Source organism: Hemiscyllium ocellatum, chromosome 4, assembly GCF_020745735.1.
Source record: "Hemiscyllium ocellatum isolate sHemOce1 chromosome 4, sHemOce1.pat.X.cur, whole genome shotgun sequence".
NCBI classification, from domain to species: domain Eukaryota; kingdom Metazoa; phylum Chordata; class Chondrichthyes; order Orectolobiformes; family Hemiscylliidae; genus Hemiscyllium; species Hemiscyllium ocellatum.
Window position 1 is genome coordinate 75802013 of NC_083404.1, and position 20021 is coordinate 75822033.

The 20021-nt window shown below is 39.8% G+C and overlaps 1 protein-coding gene across 1 annotated transcript in view; it reads left to right on the forward strand.

Moving 5' to 3' along the window:
- oprk1 (opioid receptor, kappa 1) overlaps positions 1–19811 on the forward strand; it is a 42864-nt gene extending 23053 nt beyond the window's left edge. Inside the window, exons 3-4 of the mRNA XM_060824342.1 lie at positions 2692–3044; positions 19170–19811. Coding sequence (XP_060680325.1) covers positions 2692–3044; positions 19170–19693 — 877 coding nt within the window. The 3' untranslated portion in view covers positions 19694–19811. The remainder of the gene's footprint in view (positions 1–2691; positions 3045–19169) is intronic.
- Positions 19812–20021: the final 210 nt, after the last annotated feature.

Consider the following 20021-nt stretch of genomic DNA (forward strand, 5'->3'; position numbering starts at 1 on the left):
ATAAAAGTCTTACATTTGTAAGAAGAATAATTTCTTAATTAGCTATTAGCTGGTACTATGCAGAAATTCTGATCATCAAAGTAGATGACTTTAACATTAACTGCAAAGTTCAGACAAATAATGGTTGCTTGAGAATAACATAGTAATGCATGATATAATACAATTAGCAATCGAAATGATGAAAGTTCTGCCCACTCACTTGCCAATCACAGAAGGTTCCAAACTATCAAAGGTCTACCCTTTTACCAAATAAGCTAGAAAATGTCACCATTCAAAATGACAACCCTCAGGTTAAGGTTTATCTTTTGATGTGTAATAAAGGGCTTTAAAGGTTGACCCATGTATGTGTCATGTTGTGTAAATGAAATGGAATTGCACTTTAACCAGTAAGACGCTACAATGCTATTTTGATAGGTTATAAGATTATCTCCAAAAGGACTGTAATTTTTGTGATTGCAAATCACATCTTTAGAATTATTTATTATAGGAATGCCTGTGAAATAGTAGAAGGAGTATATGTAAAAATCCAATTTCAATACTCCTTTCTCTCTAACCCCCTTAAATATGTTCTCCATGCCTGTTTCTTTTCTTGATTTCCTTCAAACCACTTTCTTTCCTGCTGAAAACTCCCAGATGACTCTTGCCAAATCTGCCAACAACATTCTTTAAAATTGCAAGCACCAAATGTTATCCTAACATTTAAGTCCATAATTTCTTCTTTGCTGTCTTTTTTTTACTTCAGTCGGCAACTCCAGCATATCCCAAGCAATGACCATGTGTCCAATTCCAATACTACCCTGCATGAACAGTCACATCAAATCTTGCTCTTCCTCTCTTTCCTTGTCCATATGCTACTCTCTGGTTGTTACAATAATAGCTAATGGGCTAACTGTCACATGTATGGAGGCAACATACAACTCTTATTCTACCTTTGTTCTTGATTCCTCAAACACTAGCTGTCCAACTGTTCTAATAATATAATATTCCATATAAAACAGGAGTTTCTTTCAATTCAACATTAACAAGACTAGATCCATATGAAATAAATTAATTTTGGTATGACAAACTTAGTAATGCTCTCATTTAAATCTCTTTCTATTATTATTGTAACTTAGATATAAGAAAATTCTTCTAAGTCACAATTCTTGTTACAACTGAAGAAGACTAAATCAATTTAGCAAAATGTCTGTTCAGAAGAACTTTATGAATCATGATTTTTTTTAGTTACTGTTAGAAAATATTGGTGAATTACTGGAGCCTATCGGCACATTATCAGCATCTGACTAGACTCATACCACATTAAAAACTGACCTTATATTTTTGGTTGATATGGCTTGAATTTTCCTTGAGTGATTTTCATATAATCTCTGAATTGGGCATCATGCTTCCATCATAAGAAGTAAATTAATATCTGACGGTGTGACCCAATGACTAGAATTTTTCTAGTCCCATTAACCCCATCTCTTCCTTGGAGGTTGGAACAAGTGAATTTTACAAAATAAAGCATTGAACTGCCTCCATGAGGTATTCCCAGTGGCTCACACTTTTCCCAGAGGGAGGAGCACACTGATAAGTGAAATGCAATTGATGGTGGACAGATATAAATCAATTAGTGGGCATTTCATTAGCAGAACTGCAATCTTGCTGGCATCACAAGAGCCACCACCACCTTTCCCACCCACAATCTATCAAATAAGTAGATAAATAATGGGAGGTAGATGCTTATTGCATACGTTAGAAGTTTAACTAATCCTACCGAAAAATTGCAAAGCTGCCCTCTTTCCATCTCATAGCCTCATCATTGAATGCAGAAATCCTGCAGCTGAATCCTCATGAAGGCTCATGATGTCTCAGTGCCTGCTCTCATGTTGATGGTGTCTGCATTGCTTTCCTGCTGCTCCAGATCCAGCAGGATTCCATGCCTGCACCAGACAGCTTGGACTATCAGTTTCCCTTGCTTAGGGCTATACTAGCCTGAGCTTTGGAAATTTTGGAGCTTACGCACCATCTTAACTGGACAGCAAGCAGAGAGACAGTCTGTTAATTAGTCACCTCCCATAAAATTTCTTCTGAAACAAATGTGATCAAGGCCCAGAAATAGTTATGACATTATACATATCCTGACACCTTCAGGAATATACAAGCCAATCTTTTGGTTTTAGATATTTGCATCTTTAATAAGATTGAGCACAATGGGTAGCACAATGGTTAGTACTGTCGCTTCACAGTACCAGAGACTCAGGTTCAATTCTAGCCTTGGACAACTGTCTGTGTGGAGTTTTCACATTCTCCCCGTATCTGCATGAGCTTCTGCTGGGGACTCTGGTTTCCTTCCATAGTGCAAAGATGTGCAAGTTAGGCGGATTGGCTATGCTAAATTGCCTTCTAGTGTCCAAGGATGTGCATGCTTGGTTGGTTAGCCATGAAAAATGTGGGGTTACGGGAAGGGGGATGTGGAATACTCTTTGGAGTTTGGTGCAGACATAATGGGCCAAATGGCATTAATCTGCACTATCCAGGTTCTGTGATCAGGTACAGTAACTCTATATGTGAATAGATCAAATTAACAAATTATGTACCTTCTGAATGATAAGTATTTAAGTACCTGAATTAATTTTGATTGCACTTGTGCTTTTGTATGGTAGTGGATGGTAATAATGACAAAAACAGGTTTCTGTGTTTCTCTTTTAGACACACCAAGATGAAGACAGCTACCAACATCTATATTTTTAATCTTGCTGCAGCAGATGCTCTAGCAACAAGCACAATGCCTTTTCAGAGTGCTGATTATTTGCTGGGATCTTGGCCATTTGGAGATACATTGTGTAAAATAGTGGTCTCCATTGATTATTACAATATGTTTACCAGCATTTTCACATTGACAATGATGAGTGTTGATCGATATATTGCTGTGTGCCATCCAGTGAAAGCGTTGGATTTCCGTACCCCTTTGAAGGCAAAAGTGATAAATGTTTGTATCTGGATCCTTGCCTCAGTTATTGGCATACCTGTCACAGTGCTGGGAGGCACTGGTACCAGGAATGGTGAGTATTGAAGCTGCTTCAAAATCATTTTAATTCACAGAGTTAGGAAATATTAATAAAGTCTGATTTTTACTCGAAAGTATTTAATTGTTATGTTAATTTTTGTTAAATTTTGTTAAGTCTTTCTTTCTAAGTTTTAAAGAAGTAGAAAGCATTTATTGAATAAGCAAAAAAAAAATTATGACTAAATTATAAGTGATGAAATAGCTTGGATGGTGTCTAACATAATGTGAGAAAAGAACTTGAGAAGTTTAAAATTTTTCCATCTACCTGTGCCTTTAGGAAAAGAACATGTTTGAAGTTATCAGGCAACTGGTTTCCTAAATGTTAATTATGTGTCTTATATAACATAACATCAATAACAATGTTAAAATACAAATTTTAAAGACTTGAATTATCACAAAATACTTCATTGTGAATATAATTTAGCTTGAAATGATTTAAGGCCATTTAGGAGGAATAGCCAAAAATTTTATTAAAGAGTTGAGTGCTAAGCAGTCCTGAAAACAGGAAAGAATGAGTAGAATTAGGGAATATTTATTGAGGAAAGTTGAAAACTTAGACCTTGGAAAGCTGAAGTCAATGCTCCAAAGGTGAGAGAATTAAAATGGGTTTTCACAAGAAGTCAGAATTGGAGGAACTGAGAATTCATATAATCACAAAATGATAGAGAACTGAAGGAAGCTTATCATGTCTATACTATGTGGTGGTAAAACTACTAAATTAATTATACTCCATGTTTTGTTTCTCCATAGCCCTAAAAATTACTTTTTAAAAATTTCTTTGTAAGATGTGAGAATTGCTGGCAACCATTGCCAGCATTTTTTGCCCATCTGTAAGTGTGTTTGAACTCAGTGCATGACCAGAGCATTGCAGAGGGCAGTTAACCGCATTGCTGTGTCTGGAGTTACATGTAGCCCAACCAGGTATTGATGACAGGTTTCCTCCCCTAAAGAATATTAACAATTATGAAGCATTAGTAAAATCTGATTTTTGTGAACCAGATGTCTGTTTTGAACAATGAAGATAGTCTCAGTAATGATGACCATGAGCTATCTTTCAATTCAAGATTTTGTTCATTCCAAGCACCACCTTTGTAAGCAATGTGTTGTAGTCACAGTCAAAAAATGTGCAGCTGGAAAAGCACAGATCAGGCAGCATCTGAGGAGCAGGAAAGTCAGCATTTCAGACATAAACCCTTCATCAGAAACATTGACTCTGCTGCTCCTCGAGTGCTGCCTGACCAGCTGTGTTTTTCCAGCGCCACACGTTTCGACTCTGACTCTCCAGCATCTACAGTCCTCACGTTCTCTTGATCTAGATCACAGCAATGCTTTGTGTAAAAGAAGGTTTTCCTCATATTGGTACACACAGGTAATCAAGATAGCACTGGGGTAACATTTCAGTGATAGCAATCACTACAGAACATTATTTAAATTTAGATTAGATTAGATTTCTTACAGTGTGGAAACAGGCCCTTTGGCCCAACAAATCCACACCGACCCGCCGAAGTGCAACCCACCCATACCCCTACATTTACCCCTTACCTAACGCTACGGGCAATTTAGCATGGCCAATTCACCTGACCCGCACATCTTTGGACTGTGGGAGGAAACCCACGCAGACACGGGGAGAACGTGCAAACTCCACACAGTCAGTCGCCTGAGTCGGGAATTGAACCCGGGTCTCTGGCGCTGTGAGGCAGCAGTGCTAACCACTGTGCCACCGTGCCGCCCATTTGTTCCTGTAAAGGAAAAAGATAGTCTGCAAAAATGGAGTTTTGGATTGTGGAGGGCAGATTTTATTAAAATAAGGCAGAATCTGCCCAGCAGGTATGTGTGTGTGTGTGAGTGTGTGTGTGTGTGTGTGTGTGTGTATACCTGGTGGAATATAGAAAGCTCAGGTGGAAACTCAAGGAAACAATTAGGAGAGTTGCAAGGGGGCAAGAAAAAAACTCTGGCAGGCAGCTTTACTAAGAATCCCAAGAAACTCCTTAAGGAAACGGGAAAGAGGATAACCAGGGAAAGATTAGTGGCCATAGAGACCAGGAGAGAAATCTGTGTGTGGAGCTGGAGAACTTGGTAGAGTATTGAACTTCACCTCTGTCTTTACTTAGGAGAAGGAGGAGCTAAGCTAGAGGAGTATATGCAAAGTTTGGTAAGAGGGATACTGAGGTTCTTGAGCAGTGTGACATAGGGAGTGAAGAATTGGAGGATTTGCCAGATTTAGAAGTGAACAGATTCCCAGGTGAGGATGAATTGTACCTTAGGCTGCTTTAGGAGGCAGAGGTGGAGATGATGGGGACTCTGAACCAAATTTTTAATTCCAGCCTGGTCACAGGGGAGTTGCCAGAAGATTGAAGGACAGCTAATGTGGTTCCATTTGTCAAGTATAAACCAAGGAATTAGAAATTAGTGAATCTTACATCATTGGTAGAGAAACTACTGGGAGAGCATTCTTAAGGACAGACTTAATCACCTTGAAAGACAAGGTTTGATCAGGGATAGTCAGAATGGCTTTTTCATGGGAGGTCATGTCTAACAAGTTTTTCAAGGAGGTGATTAAGTGCGTAGATGAGGGTTTGGCAGCTAATGTCATTTTTAATTGATTTTATCAAACTATTTCAAGGTCCCACATGGAAGACAGGTAACTGGGCAAGAAAGATCCAAAATTGTTTATTGGTATAAAAGGCTGACTGTGTGACTAGAGCCCAGTGTGCAGTGGTGTACCACAGGGATCAATGCTGGGTCCTTTATTGTTTGTGATATGTATAAACAATATCGATAAGGACATTGGTGGGGTTGGGGGTGGAGAGTGGAGAAGTAAGTTTGTAGCTAACATGAAGATTAGCAGGCTTGTTAACATTGAGGAAGAAGGTCATTGGTTACAGGATGATGTAGACGAATGATCAGATGGGCAGATTATGACAGGTAAAATTTAACCAAGGAAAGAATGAGATGATGCACTTTGGAAGAAGTAACAAGACAAGAGAGTGGTTCAGATGAACAGAGGGATTTAGTGTGCTTGTCCACAGATGCCTGAAGGCAGCAGGACTGCTTAATAATAGTTAAGAAGGCATTCTGGATATTTGCCTTTATCAATTGGTTTTTGGTTAATAGTATGCCCCGGAATGTTGATAGTGGAGTCTGTGTAATGGTAACAGATTGAATGTCAAGGGGAAGTGGTTAGATTGTCTCTTATTGGAGATGGTCATTGCCTGGTTTTGTGTGATGCAAATGTACTGGCTGCCATATTCTAGGAATGATGTGAATGTACCAACATTAATTCACTAGACTGTTACTTGGGCTGGAGGATTTTAGCTATGGCAAGAAGCTGCATGGATTTTTTTTTAAAGTAGAGAAGTATGAAGGGGTACCTGATTTAAGTGCATAAAGCTATGAGGGCCATGGACAGAATGGAGAGGAATCAGCTGTTCCAATTAGTCGAAGAGTCATTAACAACGGATCATAATTTTAAAGTGAAGTGTAGAATGTTTAGAGGGGATTGACTTTAAAAGGCATAGTTGTGCATAGACATTAGTTTTCAACGAACTATTACATTACTAAGAGGAATTATGCATTTCTTCATGATACTAAAACTCAAAAAATGCCATTTTTCCATGGCTGACAAAGGAATATATAAAACGCGATTTAATTTAAACTAACAAAATAAGTAAAGGGTTAGATAAGGTGGGAATTAAGGAAGTTAGTGGTCATATCTTGGGGCCAGTCCATATCACAATACAGGAGGTATTGTTTGAAGGTGGATAAATCTCCTGGTCCAGGTATATCCAAGAACTCTGCTAAAGGCTAGAGAAAAAATTGCAGGGGCCCTGGCTGGTATTTTTGCATCATCGTTAGGCACGGCTGATGTCCCAGAAGACTGGAAGGCAGCAAAGGCAGCTTATTCAAGAAAGACTGGTATGTCAGTTATCCCCTGAGAGGGGATATTATAGAAGTGTATAAGATCATGAGAGCCATGGATAAAGTGAATGCACTCAGCCTTTTTCCCAGGGTTGGGGAATCGAGGACGAGAGGGCGTCGGTTTAGGTTAGAGAGGAAAGAATAAAAGGGAACCTGAGGGGCAACTTTTTTACACAGAGCATGGTACGCATACAGAATGAGCTGCCAGTGGAAGCTATTGAGGCGGGTACATTAACAACATTTAAAAGGCATTTGGACAAATACATGGGCAGAAAAGGATTAGAAGGATATGGGCCAAGTGCTGGGAAATGGGGTTAGCATGGATGGGCATTTTGGTCAGCATGAGCTGTTGAACTCTATGACTCTAAGGTTAGTGCAGGTAGAATGTTTGTCCGTACTGAAGAATCTATAGCTAGAGTATAATTTGAAAATATGGGAGATGCCACTTAGGTCCAAGATGAAGAGAAAGTCTTTTTGTTAACTCGGAGTTATGAATCTTTGGAATTCGCTATTGGTGAGGACTATGGAAGGTGGCAATGCTTATGGAGAGTTTTTTGATTACCTGCAGTGGATAGGGGGATGGTGATAGTGGATAAAAGGCATTGAAATGCTTGATCAACCATGATTGCTTTGAATGGTGGTGTAGACTTAATTGCCTAAATGACTTATTCCTGTTCCTATTTCCTATGCTTCTGTGTTCCTAGATGAGAAATAGAAACTTAACTTAGAAGGATTGTTCACTCATTGGCTGAATTAACATCATGAATACATGATGATAAAAACTTCCACTTGGCATTTTCAAACACATAATTAAGTCAAAAATAAAATCAGAATTAGCCTAATCATGTATTAACGTGTTAGGAGTATAGCAGTTATTCACTTTAGATAAGATCAGCACACATTGTCTTGTTGCGGTTTTTTATGCCTTCTTCCCCATAAAGCTGTGCTGCACTGATGGTTATATAAAATCCTTTTTTATGGAGTTAGCATTGCTTTTGTGGCCATTAAGCTTTAGTTATCATTATAACTGATTTTCCAAAGAAATTGCAGCATGAAACATCAATCATTTCCAGTCTAAGTTAATAATATTCATAAATGCAAGTCACAGTGACAAATATGTAGCTACAATTGATTTAAGCAAAAATATTTTATCTATTTTGGAGTAATTTGAATTAAAAGTATTGAACCCTTAATACCTATGTTAGCGTTGTAACAGTTATATTGGATATGAAGCATGGGCTCATAAACTGCTGCTGTACAAATACTGAAGGATTCATTTTACAATATTGGACTCTATTTAAAAAGCTATGACCACTGGGACTGCATCTTGAGAATTTGAGCACATGCTCATTCAATCTAATCAATGTTCCATAATAATGTACTAGGTAATGCATTTTCCTCTATTCGCTAATTTTGATGAAAATATAGATTGTGGATTCAATGTGGAACACTGTGCTATGTAACAAATACTCATTTCTACAGTTTCTTTAGATTGCCTAACAGAGGAAGGCATGCTCCAATGTCAATTGTTTGATCAAGTAAACTATTTAATTACTCATAGAAGTAAACAGGAATACACAAACTATTTTTACTCCTTGTGAAAATATAAAATTTATGAGTCACTCTTTTCGTGACAAAAACAGTGAGAGTATAAACAGCTAGATTCAGACACCTGTGACATTACAGACACTGGTCTATAAGCCTGCATGTCTAAATCTATTCATGTTTCCATAGCAACAGGGTCTGAAACACAATATTTTGAAGTTGACTAGGTGAGAAATTTTGGGTAGGTAGCACAACTTCAACATATGCTGTTTACAGCTGAGCAGCAAATGTCAGCCATCTCTTTGAAAAGAAAATAAATAGGAGAAAGACAGTTTTACACATTGTCACCTTCGTATATGAAGTGTTTCAAATAGTGTTTCTCAAGGAAACTTTATAAAAATGTTCAATTTACATCTGCTCACAAAAAGTATACTTTCGTTCAGTTTCTTCACACTCAAATAATAAGGATGCCAATTGCAGTCCAAATCATTTTCAACAGGTTATAAGTTGCAACAGATGAATACTTTCATGAAAAGCTGAAGACAATACAGAAATTCGGTAATTATTATTTGCGTATGGTCAATAATTAAGCTTGCCTCATGAAACCTAACCACAATAATGCATCCATCCAACAAACTTGACTACTTTTTTTTAGTTGAAGATTTTTAATATAATTCACGGCAATGTACAAAGATGCCACAAAATGGTCTTCTTACAGGAAATGATGTATTTTCCAATAAGATTCCACTTTGTTAATTAAGTCAAAGTTATACATGCTTTCAGTTATTTAGGGGTGACTGTTTCTTTTAGGTAAGTGTCAATTTCACTGAGTTTCAGAGAGCTCTTCTTTCCATGAGGCCTAGCACATTTACTCCAGCTGTTGTCCCAGAATCACCTCACAAACAACTCCCCTACCCATATGGCACTCCTGACATCTGATGCTAACCTGATTCTACCCCTCTCTGTACCTGGAAGATCTCATCACTGCTGAGATACTTTAGAAGAGATTAAAATCCCTTTGCTGCCCTCTGTGCACCTGGGCAAGCACTGGTATTGCACAGCTTGGGTTGTGAAATTTGCCCTGCCAGATAAGGACAAATTGGCAGCCCATTTTGCAAACTGGCACCTGGAAGTACAGAAGAGGGATAATCAAATCACTTATTTGGCACCCTTCACCAACTTTCCCCCATCAACACCAGCACTAATAGTTGTGTCACTGCCTTTCATCTCTATCAATCTCTCCCTTTCTTTCATTCTAGAAGTGAACAGCCCACAGTAGGGGTAGAAGGAGCCAAGATTACTGGTGGCCATTCAGCTCTTTACCTTGTATAATCAAACGACCTGACTCTGACTGCTCTGATCATGCCCAAACCTCTGGATTGAATTTGGAGATGGCCCTTGACTTACTATGGTGACACCATCTGATTGAAAGCTGACTCCCTTGACTTTAGTGCATACTGCTGACAACCAGGACAAGCTATCTGTCTGTGATAAATGGCAAGTTAAGACAGAAGTACTATGAGCCTGATATCTCTGGCTTTGAAGGGAGAAATGCCAAAAAAGCACGGTATTGGAAGCAAGGATGGTATGAACATTCAGGTAGGCTCAAGATGAGATGAGTGTTAAGAGAGCATGTGAACAGCTATAAAATGCAGCCTGGTCCAATCCATGAAACAGGTATCCCTGCAGGCAAAGTTTCCCTGCAGCAGCATTTCAGATCCAGTTCTAGTGAACCTTGAAGAATAACTGTAAAGCTCAGAAGTATCCAGTGAGAAGATAAAAGAGATTCCATTAAGGGTCCTGAGAGACTGGTAGGTGTCAGATGCTGGTGTATGTGGATGGTACGAGTGATGTGACTGAGGCCTGTCAGTGTGCCCTGGTATGCTTTCTGCTGGATGCACAAAATGACAGTCCAGAAAGCAAGCTGTGAGCTGATGTCACTAGCCACCTGCTTTGACTTTCAAGTTAGAAGTTACTGGTTTCTACTTTCCTCTTGATGGGTGGTAGGATAGGACGCTGTACATCAATGATGCAAAATGTGCAGATAATGGGACTAATATAAGAAATAATCCCACGGGAAGTGGAGAGATCCTTAATGAGTACTCTATATCATATTCATCAAGGAGAAGGACATGACCGATGTTGTTGTCAGGGATGAATGTGTTAGTGCTCCAGAGAATGTCAATATATTGAAGAAGAGAGTGTTGCATATCCTAAATTGTATTAAGGTTTACAAGTTCCTGGTGGCACATGGTATCTATCCCACGTTACTGTGAGAGGCAAGGGAAAAAATAGCTGGGCATTAGCAGGTATCTTCACATCCTCTTTGGCCACAGGCGAGGTTCCAGAGGACTGGAGATTAGCCAATGCTGTTCCCTTGTTTAAAAAAGGAAACAGGGATAATCCAGGAAATTATAGGCTAGTGAGCCTGACATCTGTGGTGGGCAAGCTGTTGGAGAAGATTCTGTAGGACAAGATAAATGCACATTTGGAAGAAAATGGACTGGTTAGTGATAGGCAGTATGGTTTTGTATAGGGAAGGTCATGTCTCACCAATTTGATTGAATTTATTGAAGAGGTAATAAAGACAATTGATGAGTGAAGGGCTGTGAATGTCGGCATTTGATAAAATCCCATATGGCAGATTAGTACAAAAACTAAAATCACATGAGAATCACATGAGATTTGGAGTGGGCTGGCTTGGACATAGTAGACAAAGGGTAGCATGGAGACCAGCAACTAGTGGTCTTCCACAAGGATCAGTCTTAGGTCCTCTGTTGTTTGTGGAGTATATAAATGATCTGGAGGAAAATGTGGGTGGACTGATTAGTAAGTTTGCAGATGACACGATGATTAGTAGAGTTGCTGATAGTGCAAACGATTGTGAAAGGATACAACAGGACATAGATAGATTAGCACAGATATGGCAGGTGGAGTTTAATCCAGGCAAATAGAACATAGAACATTACAGCACAGTACAGGTCCTTTGCCACTTGATGTTGTGCTGACCTGTGGAATCTATCTGAAGTCCATCTATCCTACACTATAACATTTTCTTCCATATGTCTATTCAATGACCAATTAAGTATCCTTAAAACTGGTGAGTCTACTAATGTTTCAGGCAGTGTGTTCCACACCCCTGCAACTCTGAGTAAAGAAACTACCTCTGACATCTGTCCTATATGTATCATCCCTAAATTTAAAGCTACATCCTCTTGTGCTAGCTAACACTATTGGAGGAAAAAAAGGTCTCACAATCCATCCTATCTAACCTTCTAATGATCTAATATGTCTCAATTAAGTCACCTCTTGACATTCTTCTCTCTAACAAAAACAGCCTCAAGTCCCTCAGCCTTTCCTCATAAGACCTTCCCTCCATACCAGGCAACATTCAAGTGTATCTCCTCCGAACCCTCTCCAAAGCTTCCACATCCTTCCTATAAGGTAGTGACCAGAACTGTACACAATACTCCAAGTGCGGCTGCACCAGAGTGTGTACAGCTGCAGCATGACCTTGTGGCTCCAAAACTCAATCCCTCTACCAATCAAAGCTAACATGCTAAATGCCTTCTTAACAACCCTATCAACCTGGTTGGCAAATTCCAAAGATCTATGTACATGGGCACCGAGATCTCTCTGCTCATCTACACTACCACAAATCTTACCATTAGCCCAATACTCTTTATTGCTATTGTTCCTTCCAAAGTGAATCACCTCACACTTTTCCACATTAAACTCCATTTGCCACCTCTCAGCCCCGCTCTGCAGCTTATCTATGAACCTCTGTAACCTGAACGTCCTTCAGCACTATCCACAACTCCACCGATCTTAGTGTCATCCACAAATTTACTAACCGATCCTTCTATGCCCTTATTCAGGCCATTTATAAAAATGACAGCAGTGGCCCCAAAACAGATCCTTGCGGTATACCATTAGTAGCTGAACTCCAGGGTGAACATTTCCCATCAACCACCAGCCTCTGTGAAGTGATGCATTTTGGAGGATCATATTTAAGTGTGAATTATACCTTTTGGAATATTAACGTACAGATGGATTTGGGTATGCAGGTCCACAGTTCTCTAAAAATGACAACATCGGTGGCCAAACTGATTAAGAAGGCAAATGGCATGCTTGCCTTCATTGGGTGGGGCATGGACTACAACAGTTGACAAACCATGTTGCAGCTACATGTTAGGCTCCATTTGGAGTATTATGTGCAATTTTGATCACCACACTACCAGAAAGACGTGGAGGTTTTGGAGAGAATGCAGAGAAGGTCCACCAGGATGCCTGATCTCAAGAGCAATAGCAATGAGGCAAGCTTAAAAAGACTAGGATTGTTTTCACTTGAAAGATGGTGGCCGAGAGGAGACCTGATAGAGGTCTAGAAAATTATGAGAGGCATAGATAGGATGGATAGTCAGATGCTTTTTCCCAGGGTTGGAGTTTCAATTACAAGGGGGCACAAATTCAAGGGAAGAGGGGGCAAGTTTAAGGGAGTTGCGGGGGGAAGTTTTTCATGCAGAAAGTGGTAGGAGCCGAGAACGTGCTGCCAGAATAGGTAGTGGAGGCAAGAAGGATGGCGCTATTAAGAGGCATCTGGATGTTTGCATGCACAAGGAGGGAATAGAAGGATGCAGACTGAATAAGGGCAAAAGGTTTGTTTTTTAGTTTAATTATGGCATGATGATCGGCACAGGTCTTGAGGGCTGAAGGGCCTGTTGCTGTGCTGAACTTTTGATTCTTTTAATAGACAACATTGGGGATATCCACATCTACTGTGGCTTTTGTAGCTATGAAGTTTAGTTTAAATTACAATCTAGTGTCCTGAGATACTAGAAAATTGAATTTTAAGTTTAAGACCTTTGATTTTACCAGATCCTCTGATCAGATACATTAACATCACCTTCTATCCTAGGAACAGTTAGCCTGACATCTCCAGTTTCCATTAATATTCACGCTGGGACCTTCTGCTTGTCCTCCATCCATTCCAAACTTAGGAATTCTAAATTTAAGCGTTTGAAACTGTCCATTGGAACCTTTGATATCAGTTTCAGAAACATCTGCATCCACCTTGCATCTTTTGCTAACATCCTCAACATTGGCAGAGAGGAGATCAATATCATAGTCACTTTTCACCTTTGGGTCTTTGAGACTCAAATCACACTCTGGTTACTTAATCATGAATAGTCATATAGAAAACTTCAGGTTGGTTTCTTTGGAATTAAGCCCCTCAATGCCAACTTTGGATCCTTTAATATTCACATCTGGGCCTTTGATCTCATTCTCCAGATCAACATCATGGTCATCCACATAGAGTCATAGAGATGTTCAGCACTGAAACAGACCCTTTAGTCCAACTCACCCATGACAACCTAAATTATTCTAAATGAATATCCTAAATTAATTTGATCCCATTTGCCAGCATCTGGCCCATATCCCTCTAAAGCCTTCCTATTCATATTCCCACCCAGATGCCTTTTAAATGTTGTAAGTGTACCCGCCTCCACCATCTACTCTGGCAGCTCATTCCATAAACATACCACCCTCTGCATGTAAACATTGCCCCTAGGTCCCTTTTATTATCTTGTCCCTTTCACCTTAAACCTGTGCTGTCTAGTTTTGAACTTCCCTAAACTGGGACAAAGACTTTGACTATTCACCCTAGCCATGCCCCTCATGATTTTATAAATCTCTATAAGGTCACCAATCAACCTCTGATACTTCAGGGAAAATAGCCCCAGACTATTTAGCCTTTCCCTATCACTCAAACCCTCCAATTCCAACAACATCCTTGTCAATCTTTTTTGCATACTTTCATGTTTAACAATATCTTTCCATTCGAAGAGAGACCAGAACTGAAAGCAGCATTTCAAAATTGGCCTACAGCTGCAAGATGACATCCCAACTCCTATACTCAATGCACTGACCAATAAAGACAAGCGTACCCAAAGCCTTCTTCACAAACATGTCTACCTGTGACTCCAACTTCAACAAACCATGAACCTAGGACTCTTTTTTGGTAATATTCCCCAGGACACTATGTTAAGTGTAGATGTCCTGCCTGGATTTGTATTACCAAAATGTAACACCTCACATTTATCTAAATTAAACTCCTTCTGCAGCTTCTCGGCCCCTCGGCCCATCTGATCAAGGTCCTGTTGTTCTCTGAGATAATCTTCCTTACTGTCCATTGCACCACCAGTTTTGGTGTCATCTGCAAACTGACTAACTATTCCTCCTATATTCACATCAAAGTAATTTATATAACTGATTAAAAGCAATGGACCCAGCACTGATCCTTGTGGCAAACCACTGGCTACAGGCCTCCAGTCTGAAAAGCAACCCTCCACTGTCACCTTCTATCTCCTACCTTCAAGCAAATTTTGTATCAAAATGTCTAGTTCTCCCTGTATTCCCTGTGATCTAACCTTTATGACCAATCTAACATGCAGAACCTAGTTGCATGCCTTGCTGAAGTCCGTATAGACAACATCCACCTTCATCAATCTTCTTCATCACTTCTTTAAAAAAATTCAATCAAGTTTGTGAGACATGATTTCCCATGCACAAAGTCATGTTGACTATCCTTAATTAGTCCTTGCCTTTCCAAGTACATGCAGATTATTTCCCTCAGAATCCACTCCAGCAACACAACTACCGCTGACATCAAGCTCTTGTTTGCTTACTTTTCCTTACACCTTTCTTCAATAATGGCACTACTTTAGTCACCCTCCAGTTTTCTGACATCATGCCCTTGCTATCAATGATATAAGTATCTCAGCAAGGGGCCCAGCAATCACTTCCCTAACTTCCCACAAAGTTCCCAGATACAGCTAATCTGGTCCCAAGGATTTATCCACCTTTATGTATTTTAAAATATCAAGCACCTCCTCCTCTGGATATCACTGTTTATTTCTCCAAGTTCTCAAGCTTTCATATTCTTCTCGACAGTAAATGCTGATATGAAATACTCATTAGTATCTTATCCACAAAGAGTCACCATACCTACCGTCCCTATTCTGCTCCCAAACAATATTGGCTGGTGACCAGGTATTCCCTACCTTATTCTCCAAATGTGAGTGGTACTGTCTTGAAAGAGTTAGTGTCTGTGGACCGCTGCCTCAGCAGGACAACTTAGACTCGTCCCCAGGGCAGTCCTTTTGCCAAGGGTTTGGGGTCCCGCAACCTCATTTGACCTCTGGTGTGAGCTGGGAAGAGAGAACAGACTGTAGCACTGACAAACACAGAAACAAAAAGGACAAACAGATACGACAAATACAAGACAAACACAAGACAGACAAACAAAACAGCAGGGTTCCTGTCAATTACCCCTGTTCACAGGATCTCCCAAAACAAGAAATTTGATTGGCGGTCTTTCCTTCTGTCTCGTCAGGCACCTCCTGCCAGTCCATCTTTCCCCTGGCTGGATCAGGCTCTTGGCTTGTGATCTGGCTCAAGTTGGATCACACGTCTATCTAAATGGGCTATAATTTAGCGTATAATTTGGGAGTTCACCGGCCTGCTTCACTCGAGTATCAAAACAGCTCAGTACTAAAATGCTGCCGTAGCCGATCAGAGTTGTGGCTACTCTCCCCAGATGTCCAACCCATTGTATGTATCACACGCTGTGGCAGAGCTAGCCGCCAGGTCCGAATTTAGCATAATTTTAAAAAGTCATGTTTGCTTACCCTGTTGAGAGAAAGGACCTGCCGACTACGTCAAGCTGTCGGAGAAGTTACCCAATTGAACAGAGACTATGCAAACATGGAACAGGTGAAATTGGCAAGTTGTTTATTGCAAGTAACATTGCTGGAAGAGAAATTGACGATGCTGACATAGAACTGACTGCCTGTACGGGTAGACCAAGAGTTCTCTTCCTCGAGTAGTGAGCACAGGCAGTTTGATAGGGGTACAATAATGTGGTGTGAATTACAGTACAATCAAGAATAAAACATAATCAATGGGAGGACAATCAGCTGTCTGGTAGCAGCAATCAGTCTGTGATTGAGTTAGGAGATTCCAATCCTCTTTGAGATGTTTCTAATGTTTCTCATCCAGGCATCAATGGGCTTCCATTGTGGTTAGTTCGCAAGTGAGGTACCTTGGTGCCTTTCAGTGTGAACATTTTTTGTGGAGTTCCATTATTTGTAAGGAGTGAGGCTGCTCTTAGAGCTTTGGAGCAGTTGTGCTTATTGACGGCTAGTAAGTCTACTATCAGGCTGTCTCAGGAAGTGTATTCCCCAGTCTGGAGTGGTTTGAGTCATCTCCTGTTTGCTGCCTAGTGCCTTTGTAAGCCAGTTTGGTCAAGGCTGAGGCACTCTGGGTAGTGGCTTAGGCAGACATAGTTCCTTATGTTCTGTGTGGCCATGCTGTAGGTGGACAGGGAAGCGGATTTTCCTCCGCAGTAACCTAACTCAATGTACCTGTCATTGGCCACTATCCCTTATTACCTTTGCTTAAAAAAATGTCTATCCCAGATTTAAAGTTAAAAACTGACCTAGCATCAACTACCATGCGTGGACGACAGTTCCAAATCTCTATCAGCCTTCATGTGCAGAAATGGTTCCTAACATCTCTGCTGAACAGTTTAGCTGCAATGTTAGACTATGCCCCCTAGTTCTAAAATCTCCTACCTGTAAAAATAGTTCATCTTTATCTACCTGTGTTTTCTGTTAATATCTTGAAAATTTGAATCAGCTCACCCCTTAACCTTCCAAATTCTCAACAAAAGAGGGTTAGTTTACGTCTTCTGTCCACAAAGCTTAACCCCTGAAGTCCAAGTATCATTCTTGTAAACCTATGTTGTACTGCAGTTTGTACAATTGCAGCATAATTTCTCCATTCTTATAATTCAGTCATCTAGACATAAATGCCAATATTCCAGTAGCTTTTTTGATTATTTTCTGCATGTATTTGGGGCATTTTAAAGATCCAGGTACCTGAACCCCCAAATTTCTTTGGACATCCACTGGATATATGTTCATACCATCTAGAAAGTACCTTGAGCTATCCTGAATCAGTCCAAAATTAATAATCTCATTCTTGCTTACATTGAAATCTGTCTGTCATGATTTTGCCCATTTACCTTGTTTATCAATATCCTTTTTGTAGTTTTATGTTATCACCTACACTATCTACAATGCTACCTAACTTTGTGTCATCAGCAAATTTGAAGATATGACTTTCTATGCCATTATCCGAATCATTAATAAATAATATAAATAACTGAAGCCCAGATCTTTATGGGATACCACTAGTCACAACTTGCCAGTTTGATAATTGGCAATTATTCCAACTTTCTGATGCCTGCCACTCAACCAATTTACTAACCAGGAAGCCATTTCTATGGGCTTCCAGCTTAACTAAATCTCTTATATTGGACTTTTTCTGGAACTCCATATTCTTGTGTTCATTGCTTTAGTTATCTCTTCAAAAAAATATAGAGGTTGATCAGGCATGATTTATCCACCATTAGTCTATGCTGGTTCTTCGAGGAGAAAGTGAGGTCTGCAGATGCTGGAGATCAGAGCTGAAAATGTGTTGCTGGAAAAGCGCAGCAGGTCAGGCAGCATCCAAGGAACAGGATATTCGATGTTTCGGGCATAAGCCCTTCTTCAGGAATGGGCTGATTCCTGAAGAAGGGCTTATGCCCGAAATGTCGAATCTCCTGTTCCTTGGATGTTGCCTGACCTGCTGCGCTTTTCCAGCAACACATTTTCAGCACTATGCTGGTTCTCCCTGATTAGCTGAAAATTTTCAAGGTGTTCAGTTATCCAATCCTTGACAATGGACTCCAATAATTTTCCCACCACAGATGTCTGTAATTCCTAGTTTTTCTTTTTCACCTTTCTTAAAAAACCAGGTGACAGGTGCAGTTTTCCAATCCAGAGGGAGAACTCCTGCAATCTGGGAAAGATTTTGATTAGGCCACCTGCCACACACTTCTCTACCTCCTTTAATACCCTTGGATGGAAGCAATTAGATCCTAAGGATTCATCTCCCTTTAGTTCCATTAATTTCCTCACTGTCAATGTTTTACTTATGTTAATTTTGATAGTCCCTGTCCCTGGTCTGCTATTAATTTCCTCAGGGCTTCCAGCAAGCTGTCCTCCTTTTCTACCTTAAATACTAAGGCAGTGTAACCTGACTCCACTTTCCAACAGTGATTGATAATATCCCAAATTTCAACCTCTAGTGGGTCAACATGGCTCCTGACCACCCGCTTTATGTTATGAGAAATCTTTTTATTCTTAGCTTTGATGTCCCTTGCAAGTTTCCTTTCATATGATCCCCTTCAGTAGCTTGTATAAAGCTGCTTTATGGCCCTTTGCTGGTCTCATTATGTAAAATCTATGCTGTTCTTTCCATCTTTGTCAGCCTTTTCATTTTATGCTGTCCCTTATCACTTTAGTTCTTCATGGCTGTTTTTTTCCTGTGAATTGGAACTTGTCCCTCTCAACAATTACAAAATAAAGAGGATGTTGTTGATATTTTCTTTATTTGGGGGCTATTCAGTAAATTGACATTTTTATTAAAGGCTCCCTCAAGGGAGTTAAATTTATCATTTAAAATCTCAGTTAAGAAGGATTAGTTGTAATAGTTTTGATTTCAGATGCCATCATAACTGCAGACTCTTTTTTTTTGTATCCAATAGATAGCGTCGAATGTGAATTGAAATTCCCTCAACCCTACTGGTACTGGGACACAGTACTGAAAATCTGTGTTTTTATCTTTGCCTTTGTTATCCCGGTTCTCATCATCTCTGCATGCTACAGTCTGATGATTCTACGTTTAAAGAGTGTGAGGCTGCTATCTGGTTCCAGAGAGAAAGACAGAAACTTGCGTCGAATCACACGTATGGTCCTCATTGTTGTAGCAGTTTTCATCATCTGTTGGACTCCCATTCACATTTTTGTATTAGTCAAAGCTTTGACAGATGTGCCTGAAACTACAGTCGTATCTGCCTGCTATTATTTCTCAGTAGCTCTTGGCTATACCAATAGCAGCCTTAATCCCATTCTCTATGCTTTTCTGGATGAAAATTTTAAAAGGTGCTTCAAAGATTTTTGCTGTTCCGCAGGGATGAAGCTCGAATTGCAGACCAGCAGCAGAGTAAGGAACACCACACACAATGCATTGTTCCGCAATAGTGTCGGGAATGCAAACCGGGAAGTATGACTAGCAGTGGAAATGTCATCTTTGGCACCCCAAGCAAGAGATGACTTTCAGGATTTAGGTGTGACTCAAATTACTTCTGAACTTTAATTCATCTTTGGATGAAGAAAATGAGGTCTATTTAGCATTACAATACATGCACTGATTTGGCCTTTGAAATTTACTCAACAGAGCAACTGATCAGTATGCATGGGAAAATGAGTTTCATTTTAGTATTCTTTGGCACAAAGTAAATATTTAGCATCTAAGCTAGATAATTAGCATTGATTCTGAATTAGTGCTGCATTTACATTCCCATTTCAATGGGAGATTGAGTATGACATATTAACGT